Here is a 26,745-nt window from a genome sequence, read left to right on the forward strand (position 1 = left end):
GTGGTCAAATAGAATTCTAAACTTTTGACAGTTAACAATGACCCTTACTGAATCAATTTCAATGTCAGAAAACATGCGCAAAGAAAAATAAATTGTCTGCATCTACCATAAGAACCTTTATTAGGCCCCTGCAGGGACCATCAGAGGGGTATATATAAAGTAGTATCAACGAGTTAACTTAGATACGTATTTTGGGTTGTTGAGTCAGTTAGACTATGCGCATTTCAAGGTTATCTTTCAGGCAGGCTTGTATAAATCATGTAAGAATCAAGTTTAATGTACTACATTAATGATGTCATGACCAAAATATAGACAAGAACGGCATCATGCTCAGGCGCAAGCGCGAAAGGGGATACAAACCGGATGCTTATCAAGCATTGAGTTTTCCCTGGCACGAGCTGCGTGTCTTGTACATGGAATACAATCGTACAACTTCATTATTCTCCTAAACGCAAATTTCGGTGCTCCATCTATGTCCAGCTGACAAACGCTTGTCATGAGAATTGTCGTCAGATTTGTAGGGCAGCATCAATATTTGAAGGCGGATGAAGAGGAATCACACGTAATAACCGACACTCTTGCTACAACGTTAGCTAACAATCTGGGCAGCTAGGAAGCCTGTAACGTTAATATGTTGTTGGAAGTTTTGCAAGGAACAGAAGCGGGGGGATTCATTTTGATACAAGGTAAATATACTCGCTGATGGTAAACTCGTCATTGTTTTCAGAACCACAGACATTAGCTAACTGACTTGCTTTTTTTTTTTTGCCTTTGCGTTACTTTGACAGATTCTGTGAATTACTGTGGTCGACACCTCCTGAAAAGCTGCATCAATACAGCACTTAAACGGTAAATAACTTACCCGTGACATGAACGTTTCCGCTGTTATCTAGTTCGTATTCATTTAGTTTGTTGTGCGCTAATGTCATACCAATATATTGTGTTTCAGGGAAGAAGTGGTCCATGTATTGGGGTTTGAAGTTAGTCAAGAGGAACTCAATGATGGACTCGACAGAACATCTGCACAGAGGTGACTATAAACAAATAAGAAACTCCCTTTAGATGGGAGTCAACACTACTAGCAGATTTCTTGAGATCAAGCGTTAACTTGCTCATGTTTTCCCCGACTTTGAATATAGGCTGCACTTTCACAATGCCTACTCTGACCCTCTCGGCTGGACCGGTAATTCACCGTTTACGGTCCACCAGTTTACCCTAGAGGACATCAGCACTCTTCTCAAACAAACACCTCAGGCCAAAGCAGTGACACTTGTCATTGACTCTCTGTCATGGATTTTGAGGCATCACGACCCTGCTGCTATCTGCCAGAAACTTCAGGCTCTCAAAAAAGGTTTGTCATGGTATTTATAAACACTGTCTTTCTGACTTGACCAGCTCCGTTTTATTTCAGCGCTGCAGAAAGAGGTTAGCTAAGTTTCTCCAATTGCATCTATATTGATGCCATGTTGTACATTGAAGTCAGTGACATTGTTAGGCTCCGGTTCAGTTCAGGCTCCGGTTCAGTTCAGGCTCCACTTTATTCACTCGTCTTTAGGTGGAGTTGTGAGAGCTGTAATTGGTCTGCTGCACTCAGACCTGCATCAGCGAGGCACTGTGGGAAGCATATGCCACTTGGCTACCTCAGTCATCACTGTGGCCCCAGGGACCAGAGGACTAGGGGCCTTCGCCAAAATAACAAGACGCACCAAGTCGGGCAAGCTTATGCAAGATGTAAGAACAGTGGAGCATGGAGTGCTGCTGGTTTGAATTGAAGAATTTAACTGTCTTAGCCATTTTCTGCTGATTGAAGTGTTGTGTGTCTGTTAACAGGAGGAGATATTCAGCATCAATGAGGACCTGACAGTTACAATACAGAGCAAACGCAGTCATCCTGGAAGCACACCGATGAATACAGACGAATCTGAGGTAGCACACCTGTATTGATTCCTGACATGCACAATGTGAGAATGATAAGGAAAAAGCCAATGGTATTGTATTATTCTCTTGTTTTCCCCAGGTGGATCCGACAGCCAACCTGACCTTTAACCTGCGCCTGTCTGATACACAGAGAGAGGCCAAAGAAAAACTGCCGCTTCCCTTCGTCTTCAGTAAAGAGAAGTGAGATTTTGTTTTCTGCCATGCCTTTTCTATCCATGCTGTCTTGCTACTGTCTGAGGTGTTTTATCGAACTCTCCCCATTTATCTTCTTCCAGGAAGTCAGCACTTCTGCACCCGGGCACCGGTTCAGGACGGATCCTTTACGAGCCTGATGCCAATGATGATTATGACCAGGAGGATCCTGATGACGACCTTGATGTCTAGAGGACAGGCTACTAGCCATGTAGAGCACAGCTCCTTGCAGTTAATGCCACTTTTGGACATGTCTAGTCAGACCCAACACATTAGCCACATGAACTCACATAGACTTATGAATAATGATAAAATAGTTCCTGTAGTTTGTTGCTACTTTTAGGTCTTTAAAGGAGCAACTGAGTTATTGTGATGGCCCTCAACGATGCAAGTGTATACCAACTTAATAATGGTCAATAAAAGCTTGGCCCTGGTCTACTCTTAAAAACAATCAACATCACTGGCATGGAATAGTCAGCAATTAATATACATGAATACAACTTGAATAGCTTGGCTGGACTTCTACGTCATCATCAATGATGACAATATTAAACAACACAATGCTTATTGGAGTGGCAGGTAGCCTAGTGGTTAGAGCGTTGGGCCAGTAATGCAAAGGTTGCTGGATTGAATCCCCGAGCTGCCAAAGTAAACATTTATCGTTCTGCCCCTGAACAAGGCAGTTAACCCAGTAGGGTGTCATTGTAAATAAGAATTTGTTCTAAACTGACTTGCCTAGTCAAATAAAGGTAAAATAAAAAAAGATTATCTGTGTATTTCACCATGTTTATTCAGGGTAATAATTGCAGGTGAATAGTGGGGAACTGCCACTGAGAATAAGGCAGGACAAACTTGCGTTAGTGTACTGGGTGAGGTTGAAAGGGAGTTCAGAAGGACATCCAGCGGTAACTGCAACTGGGTAATGTTGGGAGCAAGGAATGGGTAAGCAGAGGGTGTACAGGTGGACAATCGGCCAGAAGGTGGTAGAATTATGGACTGGGAGAGAGATAGGGTGACAATTGTGTTGGGCAATGTTCCTCTGTGGCTGCTTCCAAAACCAAGTGTAGATGTGGTTATGAATGGGGTGAGGATGTGAGACATATAGATAATCGGTTTAAAAAAGTTTTACGGATATTTATTGCTTCAAAGGATCCAGTCAGTTGTAGGGTGGGGGGCAGGGGTGTATGTCCCAGATTTCAATGTTAGTGTATGTAAGCGGTTAACTGATTATGTGTCAGTGTATGCGGCCGAGTTTATGGCCTTGACTTTAGGTGTGAGATGGGTGGAGGAGGTGAAACCACTTAAGACAGGCAGGTTGGATATGGGAGACTTGTTTGCTTAGCATTTGATTTGTTAGTGGAAATGATGTTGCTGTTAATGGGATTGGAGAGGATGGGAGTGGTGGTAAGCTTTTGCTTGGTTCCCGCCCATGTGGGTTCTGAAGGGTAATGAGAAGACCGATGTGGTGCCTAAGAGTGTTGCGAGGAGAGGGGGTAGATATTCAGGTCCCACTGGGCCGCCGGGAAGTCCTTAATCCAGGCAAAAAGGCTTTATCTTTGGTAAAGGGAGTGGGATGTTAGTAGTAAGGGGAGGCAATTTTATCATATGTACCGGTCAGTAAAGGAAGAAGTGGGGAGTATTGGATACAGGACAGAGGAAGTTGTGGAGAGTAGACTACGGTTTGGGCACACAGGTTTGAATGCCATGTTGTGGATAATAGGGAGACATGAAACCAATCTGTGTGATGACTGTTTAGTGGAGGAAACGGTGGAGCATGTGTTGATATTTTGTGTATGACTGTATGACGTAGACAGGGAGAGATTGTGTGAAAGGGTTATAGAGGCTGGACGTGGTTGGGGTTTGCATGGTGTAGTGGGGGGAGGGAAGTGGTGTCTAAGGTTCTATTTCACTTTCCTAAGTGGAACAGGACTAATGAGGAAAATTTAATGTAGGTAGGCTGTAACACGCCACATACTCCAGTACAGTAGGTGGCGTTGTTTGGCCCTTAAAAGTTGTGATCCACCAACCCAAACCAATCACACATAACCAAAACACATTTTTAGAATCCGGAGAGACACATAAAGTATATTACGCTATAGACAAGTTACATTTTGAAAAATACTGTACACACTTCTTTGATAATTTAGTATTTATATCTTTTGGGATGTTATATAATATTAATCAATTTTAAAAATACTGAAACTTTTTTTATCCCATTAACTTTTTTTATTAATTAATTTTTTTCCCAATAAAATCAAGAAATTCAAAATCCAATCAAATTGTATTGGTCACATACCAATATTTAGCAGATGTCATTGTCGGTGTAGCGAAATGCTTGTGTTCCTATCTCCAACAGTGCAGTAGTATCTAACAATTCATAACAATACACACAAATCTAAAATTAAAATAATGTATATAATAAATAAATAAATATTAGATTGCGCAATGTTGGCGTGACATTGACTACAATACAGTAGAATAGAATACAGTATATACAGTTGAAGTCAGAAGTTTACATACACTTATGTTGGAGTCATTTAAAACTCGTTTTTCAACCACTCCACAAATTTCTTGTTAACAAACTATAGTTTTGGCAAGTTGGTTAGGACATCTATTTTGTGCATGACACAAGTAATTTTTTCCAACAATTGTTTACAGACAGATTATTTCACTTATAATTCCCTGTATCACTATTCCATTGGATCAGAAGCTAACATACACTAAGTTGACTGTGCCTTTAAACAGCTTGGAAAATTCCAGAAAATTATGTCATGGCTTTAGAAGCTTCTGATAGACTAATTGACATGATTTGAGTAAATTTGAGGTGTACCTGTGGATGTATTTCAAGGCCTACCTTCAAACTCAGTGCCTCTTTGCTTGACATCATGGGAAAATCAAAAGAAATCAAAATATTGTACACCTCGACACGTCTGGTTCATTCTTGGGAGCAATTTCCAAACGCCTGAAGGTACCACAATCTGTACAAACAATAGTACGCAAGTATAAACACCATGCGACCACGCAGCCGTCATACCGCTCAGGAAGGAGATACGTTCTGTCTCCTAGAGATGAACGTACTTTGGTGCGAAAAGTGCAAATCAATCCCAGAACAACAGCAAAGGATCTTGTGACGATGCTGGAGGAAACCGGTACAAAGTATCTATTTCCACAGTAAAACGAGTCCTACATCGACATAACCTGAAAGAAGCCACTGCTCCAAAACCGCCATAGAAAAGCCAGACTACAGTTTGCAACTGTACATGGGTACAAAGATCGTACTTTTTGGAGAAATGTCCTCTGATCTGATGAAACAAAAATAGAACTGTTTGACATAATGACCATCGTTATGTTTGGAGGAAAAAGGGAGAGGCTTGCAAGCTGAAGAACACCATCCCAACCATGAAGCACGGGAGTGGCAGCATCATGTTGTGGGGGTGCTTTGCTGCAGGAGGGACTGGTGCACTTCACAAAATAGACAGCATCATGAGGATGGAAAATTATGTGGATATATTGAAGCAATATCTCAAGACATCAGTCAGGAAGTTAAACCTTGGTCGCAAATGGGTCTTCCAAATGGACAATGACCCCAAGCATACTTCCAAAGTTATAGCAAAATGTCTTAAGGGCAACAAAGTCAAGGTATTAGAGTGGCCATCACAAAGCCCTGACCTCAATCCCATAGAACATTTGTGGGCAGAACTGAAAAAGCGTATGCGAGCAAGGAGGCCTACACACCTGACTCAGTTACACTAGCCCTGTCAGGAGGAATAGGCCAAAATTCACCCAACTTATTGTGGGAAGCTTGTGGAAGGCTACCCAAAACGTTTGACCCAAGTTAAACAATTTAAAGGCAACGCTACCAAATACTAATTGAGTGTATGTAAACTTCTGACCTTCTGGGAATGTGATGAAAGAAATAAAAGCTGAAATAAATCTCTCTACTATTATTCTGACATTTCACATTCTTAAAATCAATAAAATTTCAATCAAATATATTTATAAAGCCCTTCTTACATCAGCTGATGTCACAAAGTGCTGTACATAAACCCAGCCTAAAACTCCAAACAGCAAGCAATGCAGGTGTAGAAGCACGGTGGCTAGGAAAAACTCCCTAGAAAGGCCAGAACCTAGTAAGAAACCTAGAGAGGAACCAGGCTATGAGGGGTGGCCAGTCCTCTTCTGGCTGTGCCGGGTGGAGATTGTAACAGGACATGGCCAAGATGTTCAAATGTTCATAGATGACCAGCAGGGTCAGATAATAATAACCACAGTGGTTGTTGAGGGTGCAACAGGTCAGCACCTCAGGAGTAAATGTCAGTTGGCTTTTCATAACAGATCATTCAGAGTATCTCTACCACTCCTGCTGTCTCTAGAAAGTTGAAAACAGCAGGTCTGGGACAGGTAGCACGTCCGGTGAACAGGTCAGGGTTCCATAACCGCAGGCAGAACAGTGGAAACTGGAGCAGCAGCAGGGCCAGCTGGCCTGAGGACAGCAAAGAGTCATCAGGCCAGGTAGTCCTGAGGCACGGTCCTAGGGCTCACGTCCTCCGAAAGAAAGAAAGAAAAAGAGAGAAAGAGAGAGAGAATTAGATGGAGCATACTTAAATTCACACAAGACACCGGATAAGACAGGATAAATACTCCAGATATAACAGACTGACCCTAGCCCCCCGACACATAAACTACTGCAGCATAAATACTGGAGGCTGAGACAGGAGGGGTCGGGAGACACTGTGGCCCCATCCGACGATACCCCCGGACAGGGCCAAACAGGCAGGACATAACCCCACCCACTTTGCCAAAGCACAGCCCCCACACCACTAGAGGGATATCTTCAACCACCAATTTACCATCCTGAGACAAGGCCGAGTATAAACCACAAAGATCTCCGCCACGGCACAACCCAAGGGGGGGGGGTGATCCTAACTGACCTAAGACAGGCAATTTTTACTTGGATTAAATGTCAGGAATTGTGAAAAACTGAGTTTAAATGTATTTGGCTAAGGTGTATGTAAACTTCTGACTTCAACTGTATATACAGTACCAGTCAAATGTTTGGACACACCTACTCATTCAAGGGTTTTTCTTTATTTGTACATTGTAGAATAATAGTGAAGACATCAAAACTATGAAATAACACATATGGAATCATGTAGTAACCAAAAAAGGGTTAAACAAATCAAAATATATTTTAGATTTTAGATTCTTCATAGCAGCCACCCTTTGCCTTGATGACAGCTTTGCACACTCTTGGCATTCTCACAATCAGCTTCACCTGCAATGCTTTTCCAACAGCCTTGAAGGAGTTCCCACATATACTGAGCACTCGTTGGCTGCTTTTCCTTCAACTGTAATCCAACTCATCCCAAACCATCTCAATTGGGTTGAGGTCAGGTAATTGGGTAGGCCAGGTCATCTGATGCAGCACCATCACTCTCCTTCTTGGTCAAATAGCCCTTACACAGCCTGTAAGGGCTTCATTTTCCATACTTGTACAAAACATTTCACTATGTAAACAATCACAATATAAATGCTCTAGAATGAAATTTTCCAATTCACAAAAGCTACATTAATTACATATTTAGAAATAAGACTATTACAAGGATAACATCTTTGAAGGATCATGTAAGAGACTTCTCTGACTTGATAATTTAGCAAAAATGTGTGTAGATTAGTCCACCCACACTGCCATTTCATATCAAATGAAGATGCCCACCGAAAATTTGCAGCAGCGGTAAACTTGCTGTTAATAATTTATCTGACTAAATCGTTGTTACATTTCTTATTCAATATATTGATGCCATTAATTTATACACTATCACTGTAACTTAGTGTATGTAATGATCGATCTATCAGTTGTAACGATTCAATTGGGAATAACTTTCATTAAAATGTCATATTCCTTACACAACATAATAAAGTTAGATTTGGCTAAACATTCATTGTAAGTATAAAGATTACCATTGTAATTTATAAGCTGAATAACCACGAAGATGTTATTGGAAAACCAATTGTGAATTTGTATTTTATTTCTATATTTAATATCACTATTATTGTAAATAAAACATTTGTGTGGAGAGAAGTTGTGCTTGTATAACAAGGACCAGCACATTACAGGTTGTTTATGAAATTTGACTAACTTAACAGGAAGTTTACCCACAGCATTAGGGCATTGGAGTAAAAAATGAAGCCCCACAATATTCTGGAAAATAAAATGTGGTATTATATTCAAAAGACTAAGGTTTTTGAGATACCTTTTAACCCAGTTCACTTTTGTAGTCTGGTTAAACAGCGTAAAATCTAAAACATTAATACCACCATCATACATCTTGTTGGAAATTACATCCTTCCTGACCTTGTCTGGCTTATTTTTCCCAATATTAATGAATAATAATTGGTCGAGAGTGGTACACATAGATTTACGAATCTCTTAATTAAGATGTAAAAATATAAAAAGCTTGAGATAAACCCTCAGCCTTTGACAACAGAACTCTAACCTGAAGAGAAAAATCTCTCGTCAACTATGATCATTTTAATTTGTTTTATATATATATATATTCAATTAAGCGATGTACATGAATTGCTTTCATTTCGTTAGTATTTCGTGTAATTTTGACACCTAAGTAGGTTACTTACTACATCTTTGACAGCAATTTCACATATTCTAGTAGTCACTGCATCTTTAAGTGCGCAAATTTCACATTTTACAATATTCAATACCAAATCTTACACTTGAGATTATTGCTCTACTGTATGTATAGCTACTGGAACCTGATTTTAATTACTTAAAAATGTACTGCTCGTTCACTTTTTGTTTGTCTGCTTTCCACGGGGACGTGCTGCGCGCAACCGTCAGTTTCGAATCGGTTTGAGAATACTTTTCTCCCCGCGGAAGTGACGGCAAGGCGGCTCGCAGTTCGATTCCGGATTTGCTATAGACTGCAAGCAGTTTTCATGTTGACGTTTGTTTGTTTTCCATCATTATTTTTCTTCAGATACCACGGAGCAAATACGCGCACGAATTACTGCTTTCAAATTGCAATGGCCGAAAGTTTTTTGTTATTTTAGTCAAGGGTTCAATCAAGGTGGTGGTCAGCCTACCGAGCGAGCTAGCTACTAGCTTGTCAGCGAGACGAGCTGCGTGGTATATTCTGACCGTAGCTAGCCAGATTGGCATTGGATAGCAGTCATCGTGCTAGAGTAACTAGCTACTTCTGTTTTAGCTATTGTTTTTATAACACAATTATTCTGCTACACAATGCCAATGCATTCCAATCGATGAGAGTTGTGCAGCAAGCGTGCAGAGGCTCTCACACGTTTGCTTGGTCTAGTTTGGTTGATTTGGACGCATTTGGTTCGTTTTGGAGAGGTTGTAGCGAAAGTATACCGATTCGACTCTTCGAAGCCTAGGCCGAACCAAATTGGTCAACTTTGTTGAGAGGGCTGGCTTGTAGTCCCTTCAATATCCTGTTCCTGTGTGGGTTCCCCGTGTGGTCGCCGACATGCTGAAGACCCGACAGTGTCTACTTGGCATCCGCACTTTCCTAGGTGTAACGTCCAGAATATGGGGCTTCTTCTTATACATTCTCAGGAAGCACCTACGCACGGTAAGCATTACCACAGATAGAACAAGGGTTAGGTATAAAACACTTCTTTGACATTATTATTGTGAAGTAGTTAAACCAACTCACTCCTCGATTCTCACGGTATTTTTGCTATGTCTGGAGAGTGGGTCCAATGATTTATACAACAAAAATAAACCCAACATGTAACAATTTCAAAGATCAGTCAATTTAAATAAATGCATTAGGCCATAATCTATGGATTTCACGACTGGGAATACGTTTGAGTCTGTTGGTCACATATACCTTTTAAAAAAGTTAGGGGAGTGGATCAGAAAACCAATCTGTTTCTGGTGTGACCACCATATGCCTCATTCATCATGACATCTCCTTTGCATAGAGTTCATCAGGCTGTTGATTGTGGATTGTTGTCCCACTCCTCTTCAATGGTTGTGCGAAGTTGCTGGATATTGGCCGGTGCTGGAACACTGTCATACAACTCGATCCAGAGCATCCCAAATATGCTCAATGAGTGACATTTTGGTGAGTATGCAGGCTATGGAAGAACTGGGACATTTTCAACTTCCAGGAATTATGTACAAGCATGGGGCTTGGCATTATCTTGCTGAAACATGAGGTGATGGCAAAGGATGAAGGGCTTGACAATGGGCCTCAGAATCTGGTCACGGTATCTCTATGCATTGAAATTACAATAAATTGATAAAATGCAGTTGTATTCATGGTACATAGCTTGTGCCTGCCCATACCATAACCCCACTGCCACCATGGGGCACTCTGTTCACAACGTTGACGGTAGCAAACCGCTCGCCCACACAGCACCACACACGCTGTCTGCCATCTGACCGGTAGATGAAACCGGGATTAGTCCGTGAAGTGCACACTTCTCCAACTAGTGGCCATCCAAGGTAAGCATTTGCCCACTGAAGTCGATTACAACCCCAAACTGCATTCAGATCAAGACCCTGGTGAGGATGACGAGCATACAGATGAGCTTCCCTGAGATGGTTTCTGACAGTTTGTGCAAAATTTCTTAGGCTTTACAAGCCCACTGTTTCATCAGCTGTTTGGGTGGTTGTTCTCAGACGATCCCGCAGGTGAAGAAGCTGGATGTGGAGGTCCTGGGCTGGCGTGGTTACACGTTGTCTGCGGTTGTGAGGCCAGTTGGACGTACATCTGTGGCGTTGTGAGACAAAACTGCACATTTTAGTGGCCTTTTATTGTCCCCGGCACAAGGTGTGCCTGTGTAATGATCATGCTGTTTAATCAGCTTCTTGATATGCCACACCTGTCAGTTGGATTGATTGTCTTGGCAAAGGAGAAATGTACACTAACAGGGATGTAAACACATTTGTGCACAACATTTTAGAGAAGTTATTTGTGCATATGAAACATTTCTGGGATCTTTGATTTCAGCTCATGAAACATGGGACCAACCCATTACATGTTGCGTTTTATATTTATATCATGCGTCATTGGATAGGTGAGTCTGAGGCAGACACGCAACTTGCATATTCAAATGTCTTGGTTACAGCTGTCATAACCCTGTCACAAACCCAAAACACAATCAACTTAAATTAGAACCAATCATCTCACCAAGAGCACAAGCCTTATCAGATCCATAGTCTGGAAATGTGCTTCCGGTGGGGCTGTAGGAACCATTGATATAAACACAGACAGAACCTATGCTATGAACTCACACTAACCCTTAACCCTCTGATTCTGACATTTGTTAATTGAATGCCGCTGCTCATATGTTTGTGGGTTAACTTTTGTAGCCCACTACTGAAGTGTGATGTGAGTGTTAAGGTGACAAAGAAAGGATCTTGTTCGACAGAAGTCTTTGATATATGGACTTGACTCAGAAGACTCTGGTCACCTACTAGTTCACTGATGCTCCTAATATAAACTTGACATTTTGAGGTGTTCAAGGCTCCACCTGTTCAAGTAATGCACAGTCGGGTCGGGTGATGCATATTGTTTGTTTATTATATACTGTCTTTAGGCTGTAAACTCAATGCCGCGGTATCAAATTATTTAGTTTCCGACTTAGTTTTGCAGCGAGGGACGGGGAGGTGTTACGTCTGAGTATGGTGTAATATTAGTTCCAGTTTATTTAGATTCTGGGTTAAGAGGGTAGTCCACATTAGGGCCAAAGGGTGAGGGATTACTGAGCCACAAAGACTACCCTGCTACTGTTCACTTTCACACACACACACGGTTTAGTCAAGCTCCAGTGTTTACGGCTTGTACTGTATTACCTAACAGTGATACATTGTCACTGACGAGAAAGCCTAAGGGCCTAGTCAGTGGGTTGCAGACACAGTGTTTGGATAGAGATACTCTATGATGTGTGGGGTTGATGTAATACATCATGTAACACATGGTGGGAAATAATTTATTCCACAATGTAGCAACCTGTTACTCCCCTGAACGAGTGGTTTAATGTTACTTCTCTGGAGGATGATATTACAGGTGCGACGGTGGTTTTCCCACTCCCAATGACCAAGGTGACGACGGGCCTAGGTGTCTGGTTGAAGCAGGTTGCACATTCATACAATAAAGAGCCTGGTATGCTGTAGCCATGTAGGTCTAGACCAGGGCTCTCCGACCCTGTTCCTGGAGAGATACCCTTCCGTAGGTTTTTGCTCCAGGTTGGAGGGCTGGAGAGTGTTTCCTGGGTTAAGGGGGTGGCATACAGACAACACCCCAGGGGGTACAGAAAGTGGGGCTGTGGGTTCCCCTGTGGGTTCCCCCCATGGCTTCCACCAGCTGCTCATGAACTTGCTATCCCTAGGCCTGGTCAGCCGTGCCAAGCCCCACAGGGCATGAAACGGGCCTGGCAGGGAAGCGCTGTCTAATGGTTTTGGACAGAACACGTTTTTTTCCTGGCCCCAGTCAGTCACCCTGCGGGTCTCCCTTTTCCACTTGGTCCCCTATTCTAGTGACAGCTGCGGACAGCTGGGGGAGCTAAATATAGCCCTTATGGAAAACAGGGCCCTGGGGCCACTGAGTCTGAAAACTGTCAAAGAAGCAAGGAGGGAACCATGAATGAATGAATGAATGAATGGAGTGAAGAAAATGGGTGTGAATAATCTGATATTGCTCCCTCGTCACATCCTTTCCAACAGGTGTCTCATCTGCACTGACGGGTGTAAGCAAATTCCCAGTAGGCATCCACAATACTACATAGTGCTGACAAGTAAATGCAGCAGGTGTAACCACAACTTTTCAAATGCACACAAGGATAGCAGCATAGGTAGCAGACAATGGAATGACGAGGGCTTTTACTGTAAAGTGGAGTTTGATGCGTTACATCCTCTTGTAATAGTTATCTATAGCTTGGATTGTTTTTGACATTTTTAGTCCTGCAACATGGCCAATACTAGAGTAACCAAACGTCGTCTTCTGTTCTGTTTTCAATTCTTGCATTTTATGCTCGCAGATGGACTCTGTCATTGGCTGAGTTTACTATGTTTAATCTCTTTCGGTCTGTCTTTCTTTCAGGTTATCCAGTACCAGACAGTGCGGTATGACACTTTACCCCTGTCCCCTATCTCCAGAAACAGACTCAGTGAGTATATAGTCCACTTGTCTAAATTTGTTTAGTAATGCCTGTAAACCGATCTGCAAAGAAAGAGCTGTAACTTTTTCAGTTATTTTTGTATAAACAAAAATATAGACAAACAAGCAAAGTGAGAAAATATTATCACAAATACAGAACACACACACAAACAAAAATGAAAAATCAACTGGTACAATCTGTACAAGGAAGCTAGTACAACAAAGTGATGGGCATCTAATGGTATACATATTCAAAGACAACCTACTGTATGTGCATGAAACACAGGTGCTCTCGGGGTACTAGGAGGTCCAAATACTACTGTTTTAAGAGCTTGTCTCAATAAAGGAAAACGGGGGACTGTGCTTTCACAAATGTGGAGAAGTGGGTATACTCAAATTTTGCTTAAAAAAATCAGAAGCGGGGGGGGGGGGGAGTCGTTGACAAGCTCTGCTTTCCCAAAGTTTATACAATTGGATCTTCTAAGTTCACAACAATGCGTCATTCTCATCCAGAGACCATTTTTTTAGGTCCAGGGAAAAACATTTCAAATATAATTTTGGGAGGGTGTAGTTGCCCTTTCATTTAATTGCTAACCTAGCAAGAGACCGTTTTGCTAGCGGTGTTTCTGTACAATGTAGCAAGCCCTACAATTTAGGCTACAGGTGATGGCAGAGTTTGCAAAACAAATGCCCTCCCGATTGATACAAAGACCTACTTTGCAGTCAACATTTTAATTGGGAAGGTTTTTGGGGAAATCATTTTGAATTTAAATTTGAACTGCCATGATGATCGAATTACGCATCGCAAAGATTCAACTAAGATTTAGGACCAAACTTATTGAATAACTGGTTTGCATACCCATTGTTGCCTAAATTAGCATTTACTGGTAGATATAATAGATTGAAACATCTTTCCTAGCCTTCCGGCTACCGATGTGAGCTGCTCAATGAGAACCAGTTGAGAGCTACATGCTCTTGCTGCCTGATATTCTGCTGAAACTAGATGTGTGCTGCGGGCATGTGGATATATTTCACGTGCTTTGCGATTGTGTAGGATACTTTGTGTATAATTTCTCTTTTGCGCTATATAATTGATACGGCGTATATACTTGCACTATACTATTGTGATACACATCAGTGGGGATTAAGTAATGTGTGTGTGTGTGTATACACAATGCCCACTGGGAGAAAAAAAAATATATACCTATACCTACATATATAGCCTCCCAATACACCACTGAACATATCACAGATATCGGATACCTTCTGTTGAAGCTTGTGTTCACAAAACATATGTGAGCACATTGGCGCAAACAAACCATTTTGTCACTTGTGTAAGATGGTAAAATCATCGCTATTACTGTTATGTTATTTTATGGTCTTATAGATTTTGACCTAGCATGGTGTGTGTATTAACTAAGCCATGTTCAAGCTAGTGCGGCCCATTGTGCACACAAGCCTCTCTCCTGTTTCCGTAGCGACAGGCAGCTTGATGTACAGTACGCCCCCTGGACAGGACACTAGTCTCTCACAGGGACTTGCCCCCCAATCTTCTTTATGCTGAGTGCCAAGCAGAGCGGCATCAGGTCCTATTTTTTTTTTGTCTTTGGTATGATTCGACCAGGGAGCGAACCCCCAATCTCGGGGAGGACAATCTAACCACAAGGCTAAGTTGGTGAGGTATATATTATTGAACAGGTAATAAGCAGGTGTGTGTTTGGTATTCAGATGCAGTAAAGAGGAAGATTCTTGTGCTGGATCTAGATGAGACGCTGATCCACTCTCACCACGACGGGGTCCTCAGACCCACAGTGAGACCCGGCACACCACCAGACTTCATCCTCAAGGTAAACGCATGCGTGTAGAGAATTGGGGGGGGTAGCCAAACCTGGACCCTCTGGTCCAGAGGCAAGCATGCTGCGCGTACACCCATCTGACCCAAGATGATATTACTCCTAGTCTGTTTCCTCTCTCTTGCAGGTAGTCATTGACAAGCACCCTGTCAGATTCTTTGTACATAAAAGGCCGCACGTCGACTTCTTTTTAGAAGTGGTGAGTAAAAGTTAGCAGTTTTTGTCCTTTGTCAACTATGAGTTCTATTTTGTACGTCAGTAGCTAGGTTCCCATCCAATTGGCGACTGATTTTCATGTGAAGAGTCTAAAATCCTCAAAGAAATGATGCACGTTTTCCCACCAGTGGTGTTTCTACCAAATTGACTTGTAGCTGATTAAAAAAAATATATATTCGATACCTGAACTTAATGTTCAATGTGTTTACATCGCATTTTCAACTTGAGTGATAGTTTTGTCACAAACTGTTGCATTAAATAGCAAATGTGCCTACTCTGGTGTTGACACGTGGCCAACAGCTGGCAGATAGTGAGGGTAGACTAGTAATGAGGTTATGGCTAAATCAGTCATGCATCGATCACCATGTCACCAGAATCAGACCCTCAATATTTTATTGAAAAGGAGCATCAAGATCACCATGCACTTTCACCACCCTGTGAAGTTTATCTTAATTTATTTCATATGTAGCCTAATAAACTGCATTGTTTCCAGAGTCGTAGTGGGAGGACCACACAACATGTCATCGCGTGACTTGATATGATAGTTTTATAGTAATAATAATTATTTGTGTGTCCCTTACTGGAAATGTCTCAACAAACAGGACAGCATCACCAATTGGTGCATAAATGTGGATACGACAACACATGTGGATACAGTTCGTAATTCAGTTAGTAAATTCTCTGGGGGAGGGGCATCAAGCAGTTATTTATTCAGTTGATTTATACTGGTGGGAATGAATTATTTCTGGGCTCTGTTGGTTTTGTAAAGATGGACTCCGTGTCGGCGGCCTGATGGTAGGAGCTGGTACTCCTGGTTGAGTGGGTGTGTCAGGTTGGTGGCGGTCTTGCCCTCACCACTCCAAGAGCGCTTTCATGTTCTTGAGATGAATTTAATTTACAGCTTTACTACTATTTTGTGTAGTGGGTTTTTATTTGCGATATACCAGGCTTTGAAACCGAGAGTGATGTCTGAGCAAAGGATGTGTAGAATATGGTTGTTATGCGTTTGTAAATTCACCTTGGCTATCAACTCCGATTTCAGATCACTCTCATTTGAGTGCAGAGTGCAGAATAACTGATGAATTTACGAACACGTAATATGAATATGACTGGAGTCAGTGAACGTCGGCAAAAAAAACCATATTGTTGTCATTGGCACAGTTAGTCGCCAACGCTCTAGATAACATGAATACAGCCTAACTAGCTCTGCTAGGGTGAGTAAAATGGTCAGTTGAGGGGTTCTATTAATTGTGTCTGGAAGTAGCTAGCTAACTTTAGCCAGTTAACTTGGGTTCTGACTGTGAGGTCAGAACGCTCGGATCAACCCTACTCCTCGGCCAGTGTGTCCAGTATGCACTCTGAATGGTCCGAGAGCGAAACGCTCTGAATTTACGAACAGCCTGAGCGCACTCTGGCACTCAAGTACATTTCCGAACACCCTTATTTTCCTCATGAAATAGTCATTTTCTGTTTTTGTATATCTGTGATGGCATTCCAGGAGAGTTTTGAGTCAATTATAGTTCAAAGATATTTGTATTGCTCAACTGACACTATTTGTTCTGAGTCAATGTGGATGGGCCCGCAGTCATCTTTTATAGTTTTAAAGTCATTTCCTTGGGGGGGGTTTCACATTAAGAATGTTTTCCTTGCACCATTGGGTGGAGTGTGCTATTTCTGTCCTGTAGTCATCCTTCGACCCCTTAATTAGACCAACGATTGCTGTATCTTCTGCGTACTTTACTGTTGCACATTCTGATGTTATTTGGGTGCAATCATTGGTGTAGAGCAGGGGTGGGGAATTTGGGGCACAGTGGCTCGTGGGTCTGAGAATAAAAAATAAACATTGTCTGCGTCCCTAAAAAGTTGCCCATCGCTGGTGTAGAGGGTGAACAGAACCGGTGAAAGGACACTGGTGTAGAGGGTGAACAGAACCGGTGAAAGGACACTGGTGTAGAGGGTGAACAGAACCGGTGAAAGGACACTGGTGTAGAGGGTGAACAGAACCGGTGAAAGGACACTGGTGTAGAGGGTGAACAGAACCGGTGAAAGGACACTGGTGTAGAGGGTGAACAGAACCGGTGAAAGGACGCTGGTGTAGAGGGTGAACAGAACCGGTGAAAGGACACTGCCCTGGGGTGGTTAGTGGGTCCGGTGTATTCACATTGAACCTCACTGTTATGACACAACTGGTGAAAATACCGGATCCAGTTGATTAGAGGCGCAAGTTTTTTTTAATTTTTTTTACGTGTTTTTTAACCAGTATATCAAGGTGTAATAAGTAGAAGGCAGATGAAAAATCGACAGTTCTGGCATTTATCTGGGTGCATGTAGATTTTATGGAGAAGGAAGAGCAGTCCATCTTTATCTCTGTGGCCTGGTTTACATGCAAACTGGAATGGGTCCAGTAGGCTCTCCATGTGCTGGAGAATGTGTCCCAGGACAGTGCTCTCCAAGCATTTGATTATCACTGAGGTCAAGGAGATGAGACGAAAGTCATTCGGGGATTTTGGATTATTCATTTTAGGAATGTGCACAATGGTTGCAGTTTTCCAGAAAAAAGGATTCTGTGTATGTCACTGTTGCCATTTACACTCCCTGATAATCCGCACGCTTAGACCATCAGTCATTTATAGGAAGCCTGTCTGTTGTTTAAAATCTAGGAAAAAGGTATTTAGGTTCATTGGCTAGGTTGTTGTCATTTGTTTAAGATATTTCCATGCCTCACTTTCTTTGTTATTTTCAGGCGTGTTTTCCATTTTGAGTTTGTAATCCAATTTATTATTTTTTTATCTATTTTAATGTCTCTCTGTATGGATTTCATCAGTTGTCCTTCGTCCACATTGCTTTTCACTTTTGGTCAATTAACTGTTTTAGTTACTTAGTTATCCAGGGTTTTGCATTTTGGAAAAATGTTTAGTGGTCTTTACTAGAATTACAGAGTTAATGCAACAATGTAGCTATGTAGTCAGTAATAGTTCAGTCCTTTTAATGTTTTTGTTCGTGTCACAGAATTTCTTCCAAATGGAAGCCAAAGCAGCCTTTCAACATGTCCATATTTGTTTCGGACCAGTCCTTCACATACCTTTTTATACAAGGTTCCTCAGATTACATGTTCTGTTTGTAGCTAGGTGAGAGCAAAATGGAATTGCGATCTGAGTCCCCAAATGGTGCTGTATGCTTTTATAGCCATGCTTGGTACTTAAATAACAGCTCTCGTGGTTTTCCATTGCAAGTGTGGCAGGTTACATATTGTTAATAATTGTTTAAGGTACAGCCGTTTTAATATAATTGCAGATGAGTTGTTTGGGTGCCTCTGGTGCTACGTTCTCCAATCTCCTGATGAGATCATGGATTATGTCAGCAGCCTTGTTGTAGTTGGCTTTGGTGTGTATGTATGTATACACACACATATTTTTGAGCATTAAGGCGTTTCCAGCACCATTTCTCATGCAATTCATTTTACCGACACAAAGATCCCACCATGTAGAAGGAACAAATGATCTGTCAGCATTTAAAAATTGTACCAAAACTTCCTGTTTCCATCCACAGCTGTTGTGATAAAAAATAAAAAGTTTTTAGTTATACAAGATGACTAACTCTCATAACTGTGGATGGAAATGTGGTTATTGTCAATGATGTTTACCTCTGTTCTGCTTGGCCAGTTCTTTGACTGTAAATTATGGTGTGAGCCTTACATGTATCCCTGGATGTGTGTGTCACCCCTGTCTCCAGGTCAGCCAGTGGTATGAGCTGGTAGTGTTCACAGCCAGTATGGAGATTTACGGCTCGGCAGTGGCAGACAAGCTGGACAACAACCGGAACATCCTGAAACGCAGATACTACAGACAGGTATCACTCTCCCCTTTTCATATAAACACAACTGATTTATGTCCATCCATAGTGACCTAATGTACTCTCTATGGAGATTGATTGATTCTATTGTGTATTTGCAATCTGCTTACATCCTGTGTGTATTTTCCCTGTGTCTGCAGCATTGTACGTTGGATCTAGGTAGCTATATTAAAGACCTGTCAGTAGTACACGACGACCTGTCTAGTATCGTCATCCTGGACAACTCGCCTGGAGCTTACCGGAGCCATCCAGGTGAGACGACACACACACACATATGGCGGTCCTGTATGACTCAGTTGGTAGAGCATGGCGTTTGCAACACCAGGATTGTGTGTTTGATTCCCAGGGCCACCCATAGATAAAATGTATGGATGCATGACTAAGTCTCTTTTGGATAAAATCAAATCCAAGTTTATTTGTCACGTGCGCCGAATACAACAGGTGTTTCACCTTACAGTGAAATGCTTACTTACAGGCTCTAACCAATTGTGCGAGAAAAAAAGTGTGTGTGGGTAAGTAAATAAATAAAACAACAGTAAAAAGAGACGAGTAGCAAGGCTATATACAGACACCTGTTAGTCAGGCTTATTGAGGTAGTATGTACATGTAGGTATCGTTAAAGTGACTGCATATATGATGAACAGAGAATAGCAGTAGTGTAAAAAGAGGGGTTAGCGGGCAGTGGGTGGGACACAATGCAGATAGCACGTTTAGCCAATGTGCGGGAGCACTGGTTGGTCAGGCCAAATTAGGTAGTATGTACATTAATGTATAGTTAAAGTGACTATGCATATAAGATAAACAGAGTAGCAGTCCGGGTAACCATTTGGTTACCTGTTCAGGAGTACTATGGCTTGGGGGTAAATACTATTGAGATGATGCAACCGATGCTCTCGGTGTTGCAGCTGTCGAACCTTTTGAGGATCCCGGGACCCATGCCAAATCTTTTTAGTTTCCTGAGGGGGAATAGGCTTTGTCGTGCCCTCTTCACGACTGTCTTGGTGTGTTTTGACCAATCTAGTTTGTTGTTGTGGACACCAAGGAATTTGAAGCTCTTAACCTGCTCCACTACAGCTCCGTCGATGAGGACGGGGACGTGCTCGGTGCTCCTTTTCCTGTAGTCCACAATCATCTCCTTAGTCTTGGTTACATTGAGGGATAGGTTGTTATTCTGGCACCACCCGGCCAGGTCTCTGACCTCCTCCCTAATAGGCTGTCTCGTCGTTGTCCAGGCCTACCACTGTTGTGTCGTCAGCAAACTTAATGATGGTGTTGGAGTCGTGCCTGGCCATGCAGTCGTGCGTGAACAGGGAGTACAGGAGGGGACTGAGCATGCATCCCTGGGGAGTTCCAGTGTTGAGGATCAGCGTGGCAGATGTGTTGCTACCTACCCTCACCACCTGGGGGCAGCCTGTCAGGAAGTCCAGGATCCAGTTGCAGAGGGAGGTGTTTAGTCCCAGGTTCCTTAGCTTGGTGATGAGCTTTGAGGGTACTATGGTGTTGAACGCTGAGCTGTAGTCAATGAACAGCATTCTCACATAGGTGTTCCTTTTGTCCAGTTGGGAAAGGGCAGTGTGGAGTGCAATAGAGATTGCATCTGTGGATCTGTTTGGGCGGTATGAAAATTGGAGTGGGTCTAGGGTTTCTGGGATAATGGTGTTGATGTGAACCATTACCAGCCTTTCAAAGCACTTCATGGCTACGGACGTGAGTGCTACGGGTCTGTAGTCATTTTAGGCAGGTTGCCTTTGTGTTCTTGGGCACAGGGACTATGGTGGTCTGCTTGAAGCATGTTGGTATTACAGACTCAATCAGGAAAATGTCAGTGAAGACACCTGCCAGTTGGTCAGCAAATGCACGGAGCACACGTCCTGGTAATCCGTCTGGCCACGCAGCCGTTTGTATGTTGACCTGTTTAAAGGTCTTACTCACGTCGGATACGGAGAGCCTGATCACACAGTCGTCCGGAACAGCTGACGCTCTCATGCATGCCTCAGTGTTGCTTGCATCGAAGCGAGCATAGAAGTGATTTAGCTCGTCTGGTAGGCTCGTGTCACTGGGCAGCTCGCGGCTGTGCTTCCCTTTATAGTCTGTAATAGTTTGCAAGCCCTGCCACATCCGACGAGCGTCGGAGCCATTGTAGTATGATTCAATCTTAGCCCTGTATTGACGCTTTGCCTGTTTGATGGTTCGTCGCAGAGCATAGCGGAATTTCTTGTAAGCTTCTGGGTTAAGAGTCCCACACCTTGAAAGCGGCAGCTCTACCCTTTAGCTCAGTGCGAATGTTGCCTGTAATCCATGGCTTCTGGTTGGGGTATGTACGTACAGTCACTGGGGACGACGTCCTCAATTCACTTATTGATAAAGCCAGTGACTGATGTGATGTATTCCTCAATGGCATTGGAAGAATCTCGGAACTTGTTCCAGTCTGATAGCAAAACAGTCCTGTAGTTTAGCATCTGCTTCATCTGACCACTTTTTTATAGACCGGGTCATTGGTGCGTCCTGCTTTAATTTTTGCTTGTACGCAGGAATCGGGAGGATAAAGTTGTGGTCGGATTTACCAAATGGAGGGTGAGGGAGAGCTTTGTACGCGTCTCTGTGTGTGGAGTAAAGGTGATCTAGATTTTTTTCCCCCTCTGGTTGCACATTTAACATGTTGATAGAAATTTGGTAGAACTGATTTAAGTTTCCATGCATTAAAGTCTCCGGCCACTAGGAGCGCAGCCTCTGGGTGAGTGGTTTCCTGTTTGCTTATTTCCTTATACAGTTGACTGAGTGCGGTCTTAGTGCCAGCATCTGTCTGTGGTGGTAAACAAACAGCCACAAAAAGTATAGCTGAGAACTCTCTAGGCAAGAGTAGTGGCCTGCAGTTTATCACAATATACTCTACTTCAGGCGAGCAAAATCTAGAGACGTCCTTAGATTTCGTGCACCAGTTGTTGTTTACAAATATGCACAGACCGCCCCCCCTCGTCTTACCGAAGTGTGCTGTTCTATCCTGCCGGTGCAGGGTGTATCCTGCTAGCTTAATATCCATGTCGTCATTCAGCCACGATTCCGTGAAGCATAGGATATTACAGTTTTTGATGTCCCGTTGGTAGGATATTTGTGATCGTACCTTGTCTAGTTTATTGTCCAATGATTGCACGTTGGCGAGTAATATTGACGGTAATGGCAGCTTTCCTAGTCTTCTGCGGGTCCGGACGAGGCATCCGGCTCTTTTCTTCTGTAAGATACGGCTGCAGGAACATTATGTACAAAAAAAACACATAATAGCACAATTGGTTAGGAGACCATAAAACGGTGGCCTTCTCCTCCGGCGTCATTCCTAAAAAGAGCCTGCTAAATGGCATATACTGTATTCTATGCATTTGTATGCTCCTGTTCAAAAGTTTGGGGTCACTTAGAAATGTCCTTTTGAAAGAAAAGCACTTTTTAAGTCAATTTTAATATAACATCAAATTAATCAGAAGTACAGTGTAGACATGGTTAAAATTGTAAATTACTATTGTAGCTGGAAATGGCAGATGTTTTATGGAATATCTACATAGGCCCATTATCAGCAACCATCACTCTTGTGTTTCAATGGCATGTTTTGTTAGCTAATCCAAGTTTATCATTTTAAGACTAATTGATCATTAGAAAATTGCAAAAGGGTTATGTTAGCACAGCTGAAAACCGTTGTCCTGATTTTAAAGAATCAATAAAACTTCTTTAGACTAGTTGAGTATCTGGAGCATCAGCATTTGTGGGTTCGATTACAGGCTCAAAATGGCCAAAAACAAACAACTTGCTTCTGGAACTCGTCAGTCTATTCGTGTTCTGAAAAATGCAGGCTATTCCATGCTAGAAATTGCCAAGAAACTGAAGATCTCGTACAACGCCGTTGTACTCCCTTCACAGAATAGCTGTCTCTAACCAGAATAGAAAGGAGTGGGAGACTTCGGTGCACAACTGAGCAAGAGGACAAGTACATTAGTGTCTAGTTTGAGAAACAGACACCTCAAGTCCTCAACTGGCAGCTTCATTAAATAGTACCTGCAAAACACCAGTCTCAACGTCAACAGTGAAGATGCGACTCCGGGATGTTGGCCTTCTAGGCAGAGAAAAAGCCATATCTCCGACTGGCCAATAAAAATTAAATATTAAAATGGGCAAAAGAGCACAGACAGTGGAAGATTAGGGGGAAAAAAAGTGTTATGGACAGACAAATCTAAGTTTAAGGTGTTCGGATCACAAAGAAGAACATTTGTGAGACATAGAAAAAAATTAGAAGGTGCTGGAGGAGTGCTTGACTCCATCTGTCAAGCATGGTGGAGGCAATGTGATGGTCTGGGGGTGCTTTGGTGGTGGTAAAGTGGGAGATTTGTACAGGGTCACTCCATTTTGCAACGCCATACCCTGTGGACGTCACTTAATTGAAGCCAATTTCCTCCTACAACAGGACAGTGTCCCAAAGCAATAAAGATTTAGGGAAGAAGTAGTCAGCTGGTATTCTGTATTTCATGGAGTGGCCAGCACAGTCACTGGATCTCAACCCTATTGAGCTGTTGTGGGAGCAGCTTGACTGTGTGGTACGTAAGAAGTGCCCATCAAGCCAATCCAACTTGTAGGTGCTTCAGGAAGCATGGGGTGAAATCTCTTCAGATTACCTCAACAAATTGACAACTAGAATGCCAATGGTCTGCAAGGCTAAAATTGCTGCAAATGGAGGATTCTTTAACGAAAGCAATTATCTCAATAAAAATCATTATTTATAACCTTGTCATCATATTGACTTTTCTATTCGTTTTGCAGCTCATTTCATGTATGTTTTCATGGAAAACAAGGACATTTCAAAAGTGACCCCAAACTTTTGAACAGTGGTGCATTTGTATATCATTCTAGGGCATATCCTTGTAGGTGAGCTTAGATAGTTGTTTTTAAACTAAAAAGGTTGTGAAATCAGTTGCATTCAGCTTGCTGGGTGTGGGTGGAAGGTTGCCAAGCAGCTCTTGCACGTTTTACGCAAACAAACCACGCACAACAATTCAAATGTTTCCTATAGAAAGTGTGATTAGTCTTGTGACAGGCTTGTGAGAATCAGGGTAAGTTGGCATCTATGAAGGGACAACACTGCGCACCTTAGTAATACAAGGAATGTTTTGTTGATTTTCTAACCGCAGATAGTTTTGTCCTACTCACCTGATTTAAAAAAAATAATAATTTTACCTATCAAATATTATATTTCATAACTCTCCTACTTTTGTCACTCAGAAGTACTCTCCTTTGTTTCCAAATCTCTGTATTTGCCTTTTAGACAATGCAATACCTATCAAGTCCTGGTTCAGTGACCCTAGTGACACAGCACTCCTTAACCTGCTGCCTATGCTAGATGCACTTAGGTGAGTATTTCATGTATTCAGACTGATGGATGAGCATCCTGCACTGTAGTAGTGTTTTTTCCATTTACCTAATAGCATGATAAATGTATTACTCTGACAACTGTCTTCTCTCCTAGGTTCACCGCTGACGTCCGGTCCGTCCTCAGTCGAAACCTCCACCAGCACCGGCTCTGGTGATTGGCTTATTCTGCAGGGAGGGTTTGGCTGATTAGCCCTCTTTTTAAACCCCTTCCCCTTGCCGGCTCCCATCGCTCCTCCGTTTCCACGCAGTGGACCTCTCCCCTCACCCCTCTCAGAAGGGGACAGAGGAGAGGAGAGTCGCAGCATAACATGAAACAAGGGATGAACAGAGCGAGATCTGGAAGGCCAGGAAACGACTGGGGGGAAGCCAGCTTTTCTTTTTCTTGTTTTCACTTCTTTATTTGTATGTTTTTTTAACAAAATGGAGTCTCAGCCTTACAGTTCCTGATACTGACTCTGTGTATGTACGCATGGGGCTGCGTTTGTGTACGTTGGGCGAATGCTCACATTTGTACGTCTTGCTAAACTTTTGACGTTACAAAAGGAGAAGGAACAGCAAGGCAACGAACGAGACAAGTTTCCACCTTTTGCTTCTTACCCTGGACTCTGCACAACAAAAACAACAGGCAATGGCCTGTAATTTTACACACTCTCTACTTGGTACTGGACTTTACTTCACTTAAGACAGTCAAGAGCAACCAGACAGGAGAAAATGGACGATGATTTGTTTTGAATGGGGGGTTTTGGGGGAATATACTCCCTGTCAATCAAGGTCATTTGTGTGTCAGGGGTTACCGCTGATTAAGACGTTCTACATAACAGATCTCTGGATGAATTATAAATCAGTCTAATTTGTTTTATCAAATGACTGACATGATCATGTCTATCTTGGATGTGTTCCCCCAAAAAGGCTTGTAGGATACATCAAGATGGAAGTATGGACTAAAGAAGTTATGAAAGAAAAGAATGGCTAAAAAAAACTTATTTGGATGGTGGAACCTTACTCTTTAAATTTCTCATCTTTCAGTTACTGTGATGTATCGTATGACCTGGACATCTCCGTTATTGAAAATCTTATGCCTGATACCATTTCAATTTGAGATTTGCACTTAATTTCTGGATTTATTTTTTTTCATTTTTCTGCTGCTGATTTGAAGCAGAATGAGCAGCCAGCCACCTGAATGTTTTACCTGCTCCCTTGACCGTATTGGTACCATTGTCCGCCACCTCTGTCTTCAATGCCATTTGAACCATTTCAATCTTGTCAAGGCTCCAGTCATGACTGCTTCTTTTTGGTTCAGTCCCCAGGTCTGTGTTACTAATAAAACACTTGTCAGTGTCGACCACTTTTACCTGGTGCTCCTTTTTAATTCACTTTCCCTGGAAAATACTTAAGTAAAGTCTGGATTATACTTTTTTGTTAGCTTGTCTCTTGACAATAGAATGCCTTTTGTGTGAATATACATAACTACCTACGCTGGAAAGAGGAACACATGTTGTAAATTGCTCGTATTGCAGTTTTATTCCAGATAAGTAATCGGGAAATTCTGCTCAATGAGTTCCACAAATATTACAAGTCTTCTGACACTTGACTGCTCTCATGTGGTAAGATTAATAACTGCATCGCTTGCTCTCGTTCCCCTTAGTCGTGGCCTCCGCTTGACTTGAAGGCTACCTGTTGAAGTAGCAAGGCACGTCTATTCCTATCCAGGCAGGCTGCTGGAGGGCAAACACACTGCTGGTCTATGCTTTCCTTCTATTCAGGGACGGGCCTAAGAAAACAGTGCGTGAACTCTAGCTGATCATTTGCTAGCAGAAGTGAACTAAAAACAAGTACAAAATATAAGAAATGGCTCAAATTGGAATATGAAACTGGTATTACCCCCCCCCCCCGGATACCTTACGTTTCAATCTTATGATCAGACTACTTGTACTGGTATTGTGACCGTTACCATTTTATAGCAGCAGCTACATCAGCTGACATATGACTGAAGCATATAATGACTTCCACTTGTGTAACTGCCCACGCAAACTGCTACATGACACCCACCTTGAAGCTTAAGTGTGAATACAAACTATGGGAACATTGCGAGGAATTATTACAGCCCCACAATAACTAACTTCCAGCGCTGTCAAAATTAA

General features: G+C 42.4%; 2 protein-coding genes across 3 annotated transcripts; both read left to right on the forward strand.

Moving 5' to 3' along the window:
* Positions 1 to 338: 338 nt before the first annotated feature.
* Positions 339 to 2,816, forward strand: elp5 (elongator acetyltransferase complex subunit 5). Its single transcript, XM_021578164.2, has 8 exons — positions 339 to 686; positions 789 to 849; positions 950 to 1,030; positions 1,140 to 1,351; positions 1,556 to 1,731; positions 1,831 to 1,926; positions 2,018 to 2,118; positions 2,214 to 2,816. Exons 1-8 carry the CDS (start codon positions 632 to 634, stop codon positions 2,320 to 2,322), a joined length of 891 nt encoding a protein of 296 aa, XP_021433839.2. The 5' UTR covers positions 339 to 631; the 3' UTR covers positions 2,323 to 2,816.
* A 6,154-nt stretch (positions 2,817 to 8,970) lies between these two features.
* Positions 8,971 to 25,955, forward strand: LOC110500674 (CTD nuclear envelope phosphatase 1A). 2 transcript variants are annotated; one of them, XM_021578165.2, is made up of 9 exons: positions 8,971 to 9,737; positions 10,093 to 10,235; positions 13,218 to 13,284; positions 15,003 to 15,121; positions 15,255 to 15,326; positions 19,076 to 19,192; positions 19,336 to 19,447; positions 24,498 to 24,582; positions 24,699 to 25,955. In XM_021578165.2, exons 1-9 carry the CDS (start codon positions 9,695 to 9,697, stop codon positions 24,757 to 24,759), a joined length of 819 nt encoding a protein of 272 aa, XP_021433840.1. In that variant the 5' UTR covers positions 8,971 to 9,694; the 3' UTR covers positions 24,760 to 25,955. The 2 variants fall into 2 exon arrangements, with proteins under 2 accessions (XP_021433840.1, XP_021433841.1); XM_021578166.2 differs by lacking the exon at positions 10,093 to 10,235 and having other exon boundaries at positions 8,972 to 9,737.
* Positions 25,956 to 26,745: the final 790 nt, after the last annotated feature.

The sequence above is a fragment of the Oncorhynchus mykiss genome, chromosome 21 (genome assembly GCF_013265735.2).
Source record: "Oncorhynchus mykiss isolate Arlee chromosome 21, USDA_OmykA_1.1, whole genome shotgun sequence".
NCBI classification, from domain to species: Eukaryota; Metazoa; Chordata; class Actinopteri; order Salmoniformes; family Salmonidae; genus Oncorhynchus; species Oncorhynchus mykiss.

Coding starts and splice junctions, on each gene's coding strand:
- elp5 (XM_021578164.2), top strand. CDS start 632: ATGTTGTTGGAAGTTTTGCAAGGAACAGAAGCGGGGGGATTCATTTTG. Junction 1,732..1,830: donor CGGGCAAGCTTATGCAAGAT/GTAAGAACAGTG, acceptor GTCTGTTAACAG/GAGGAGATATTCAGCATCAA. Junction 2,119..2,213: donor TTCGTCTTCAGTAAAGAGAA/GTGAGATTTTGT, acceptor ATCTTCTTCCAG/GAAGTCAGCACTTCTGCACC.
- LOC110500674 (XM_021578165.2), top strand. CDS start 9,695: ATGGGGCTTCTTCTTATACATTCTCAGGAAGCACCTACGCACG. Junction 13,285..15,002: donor TATCTCCAGAAACAGACTCA/GTGAGTATATAG, acceptor TTTGGTATTCAG/ATGCAGTAAAGAGGAAGATT. Junction 15,122..15,254: donor CACCAGACTTCATCCTCAAG/GTAAACGCATGC, acceptor TCTCTCTTGCAG/GTAGTCATTGACAAGCACCC.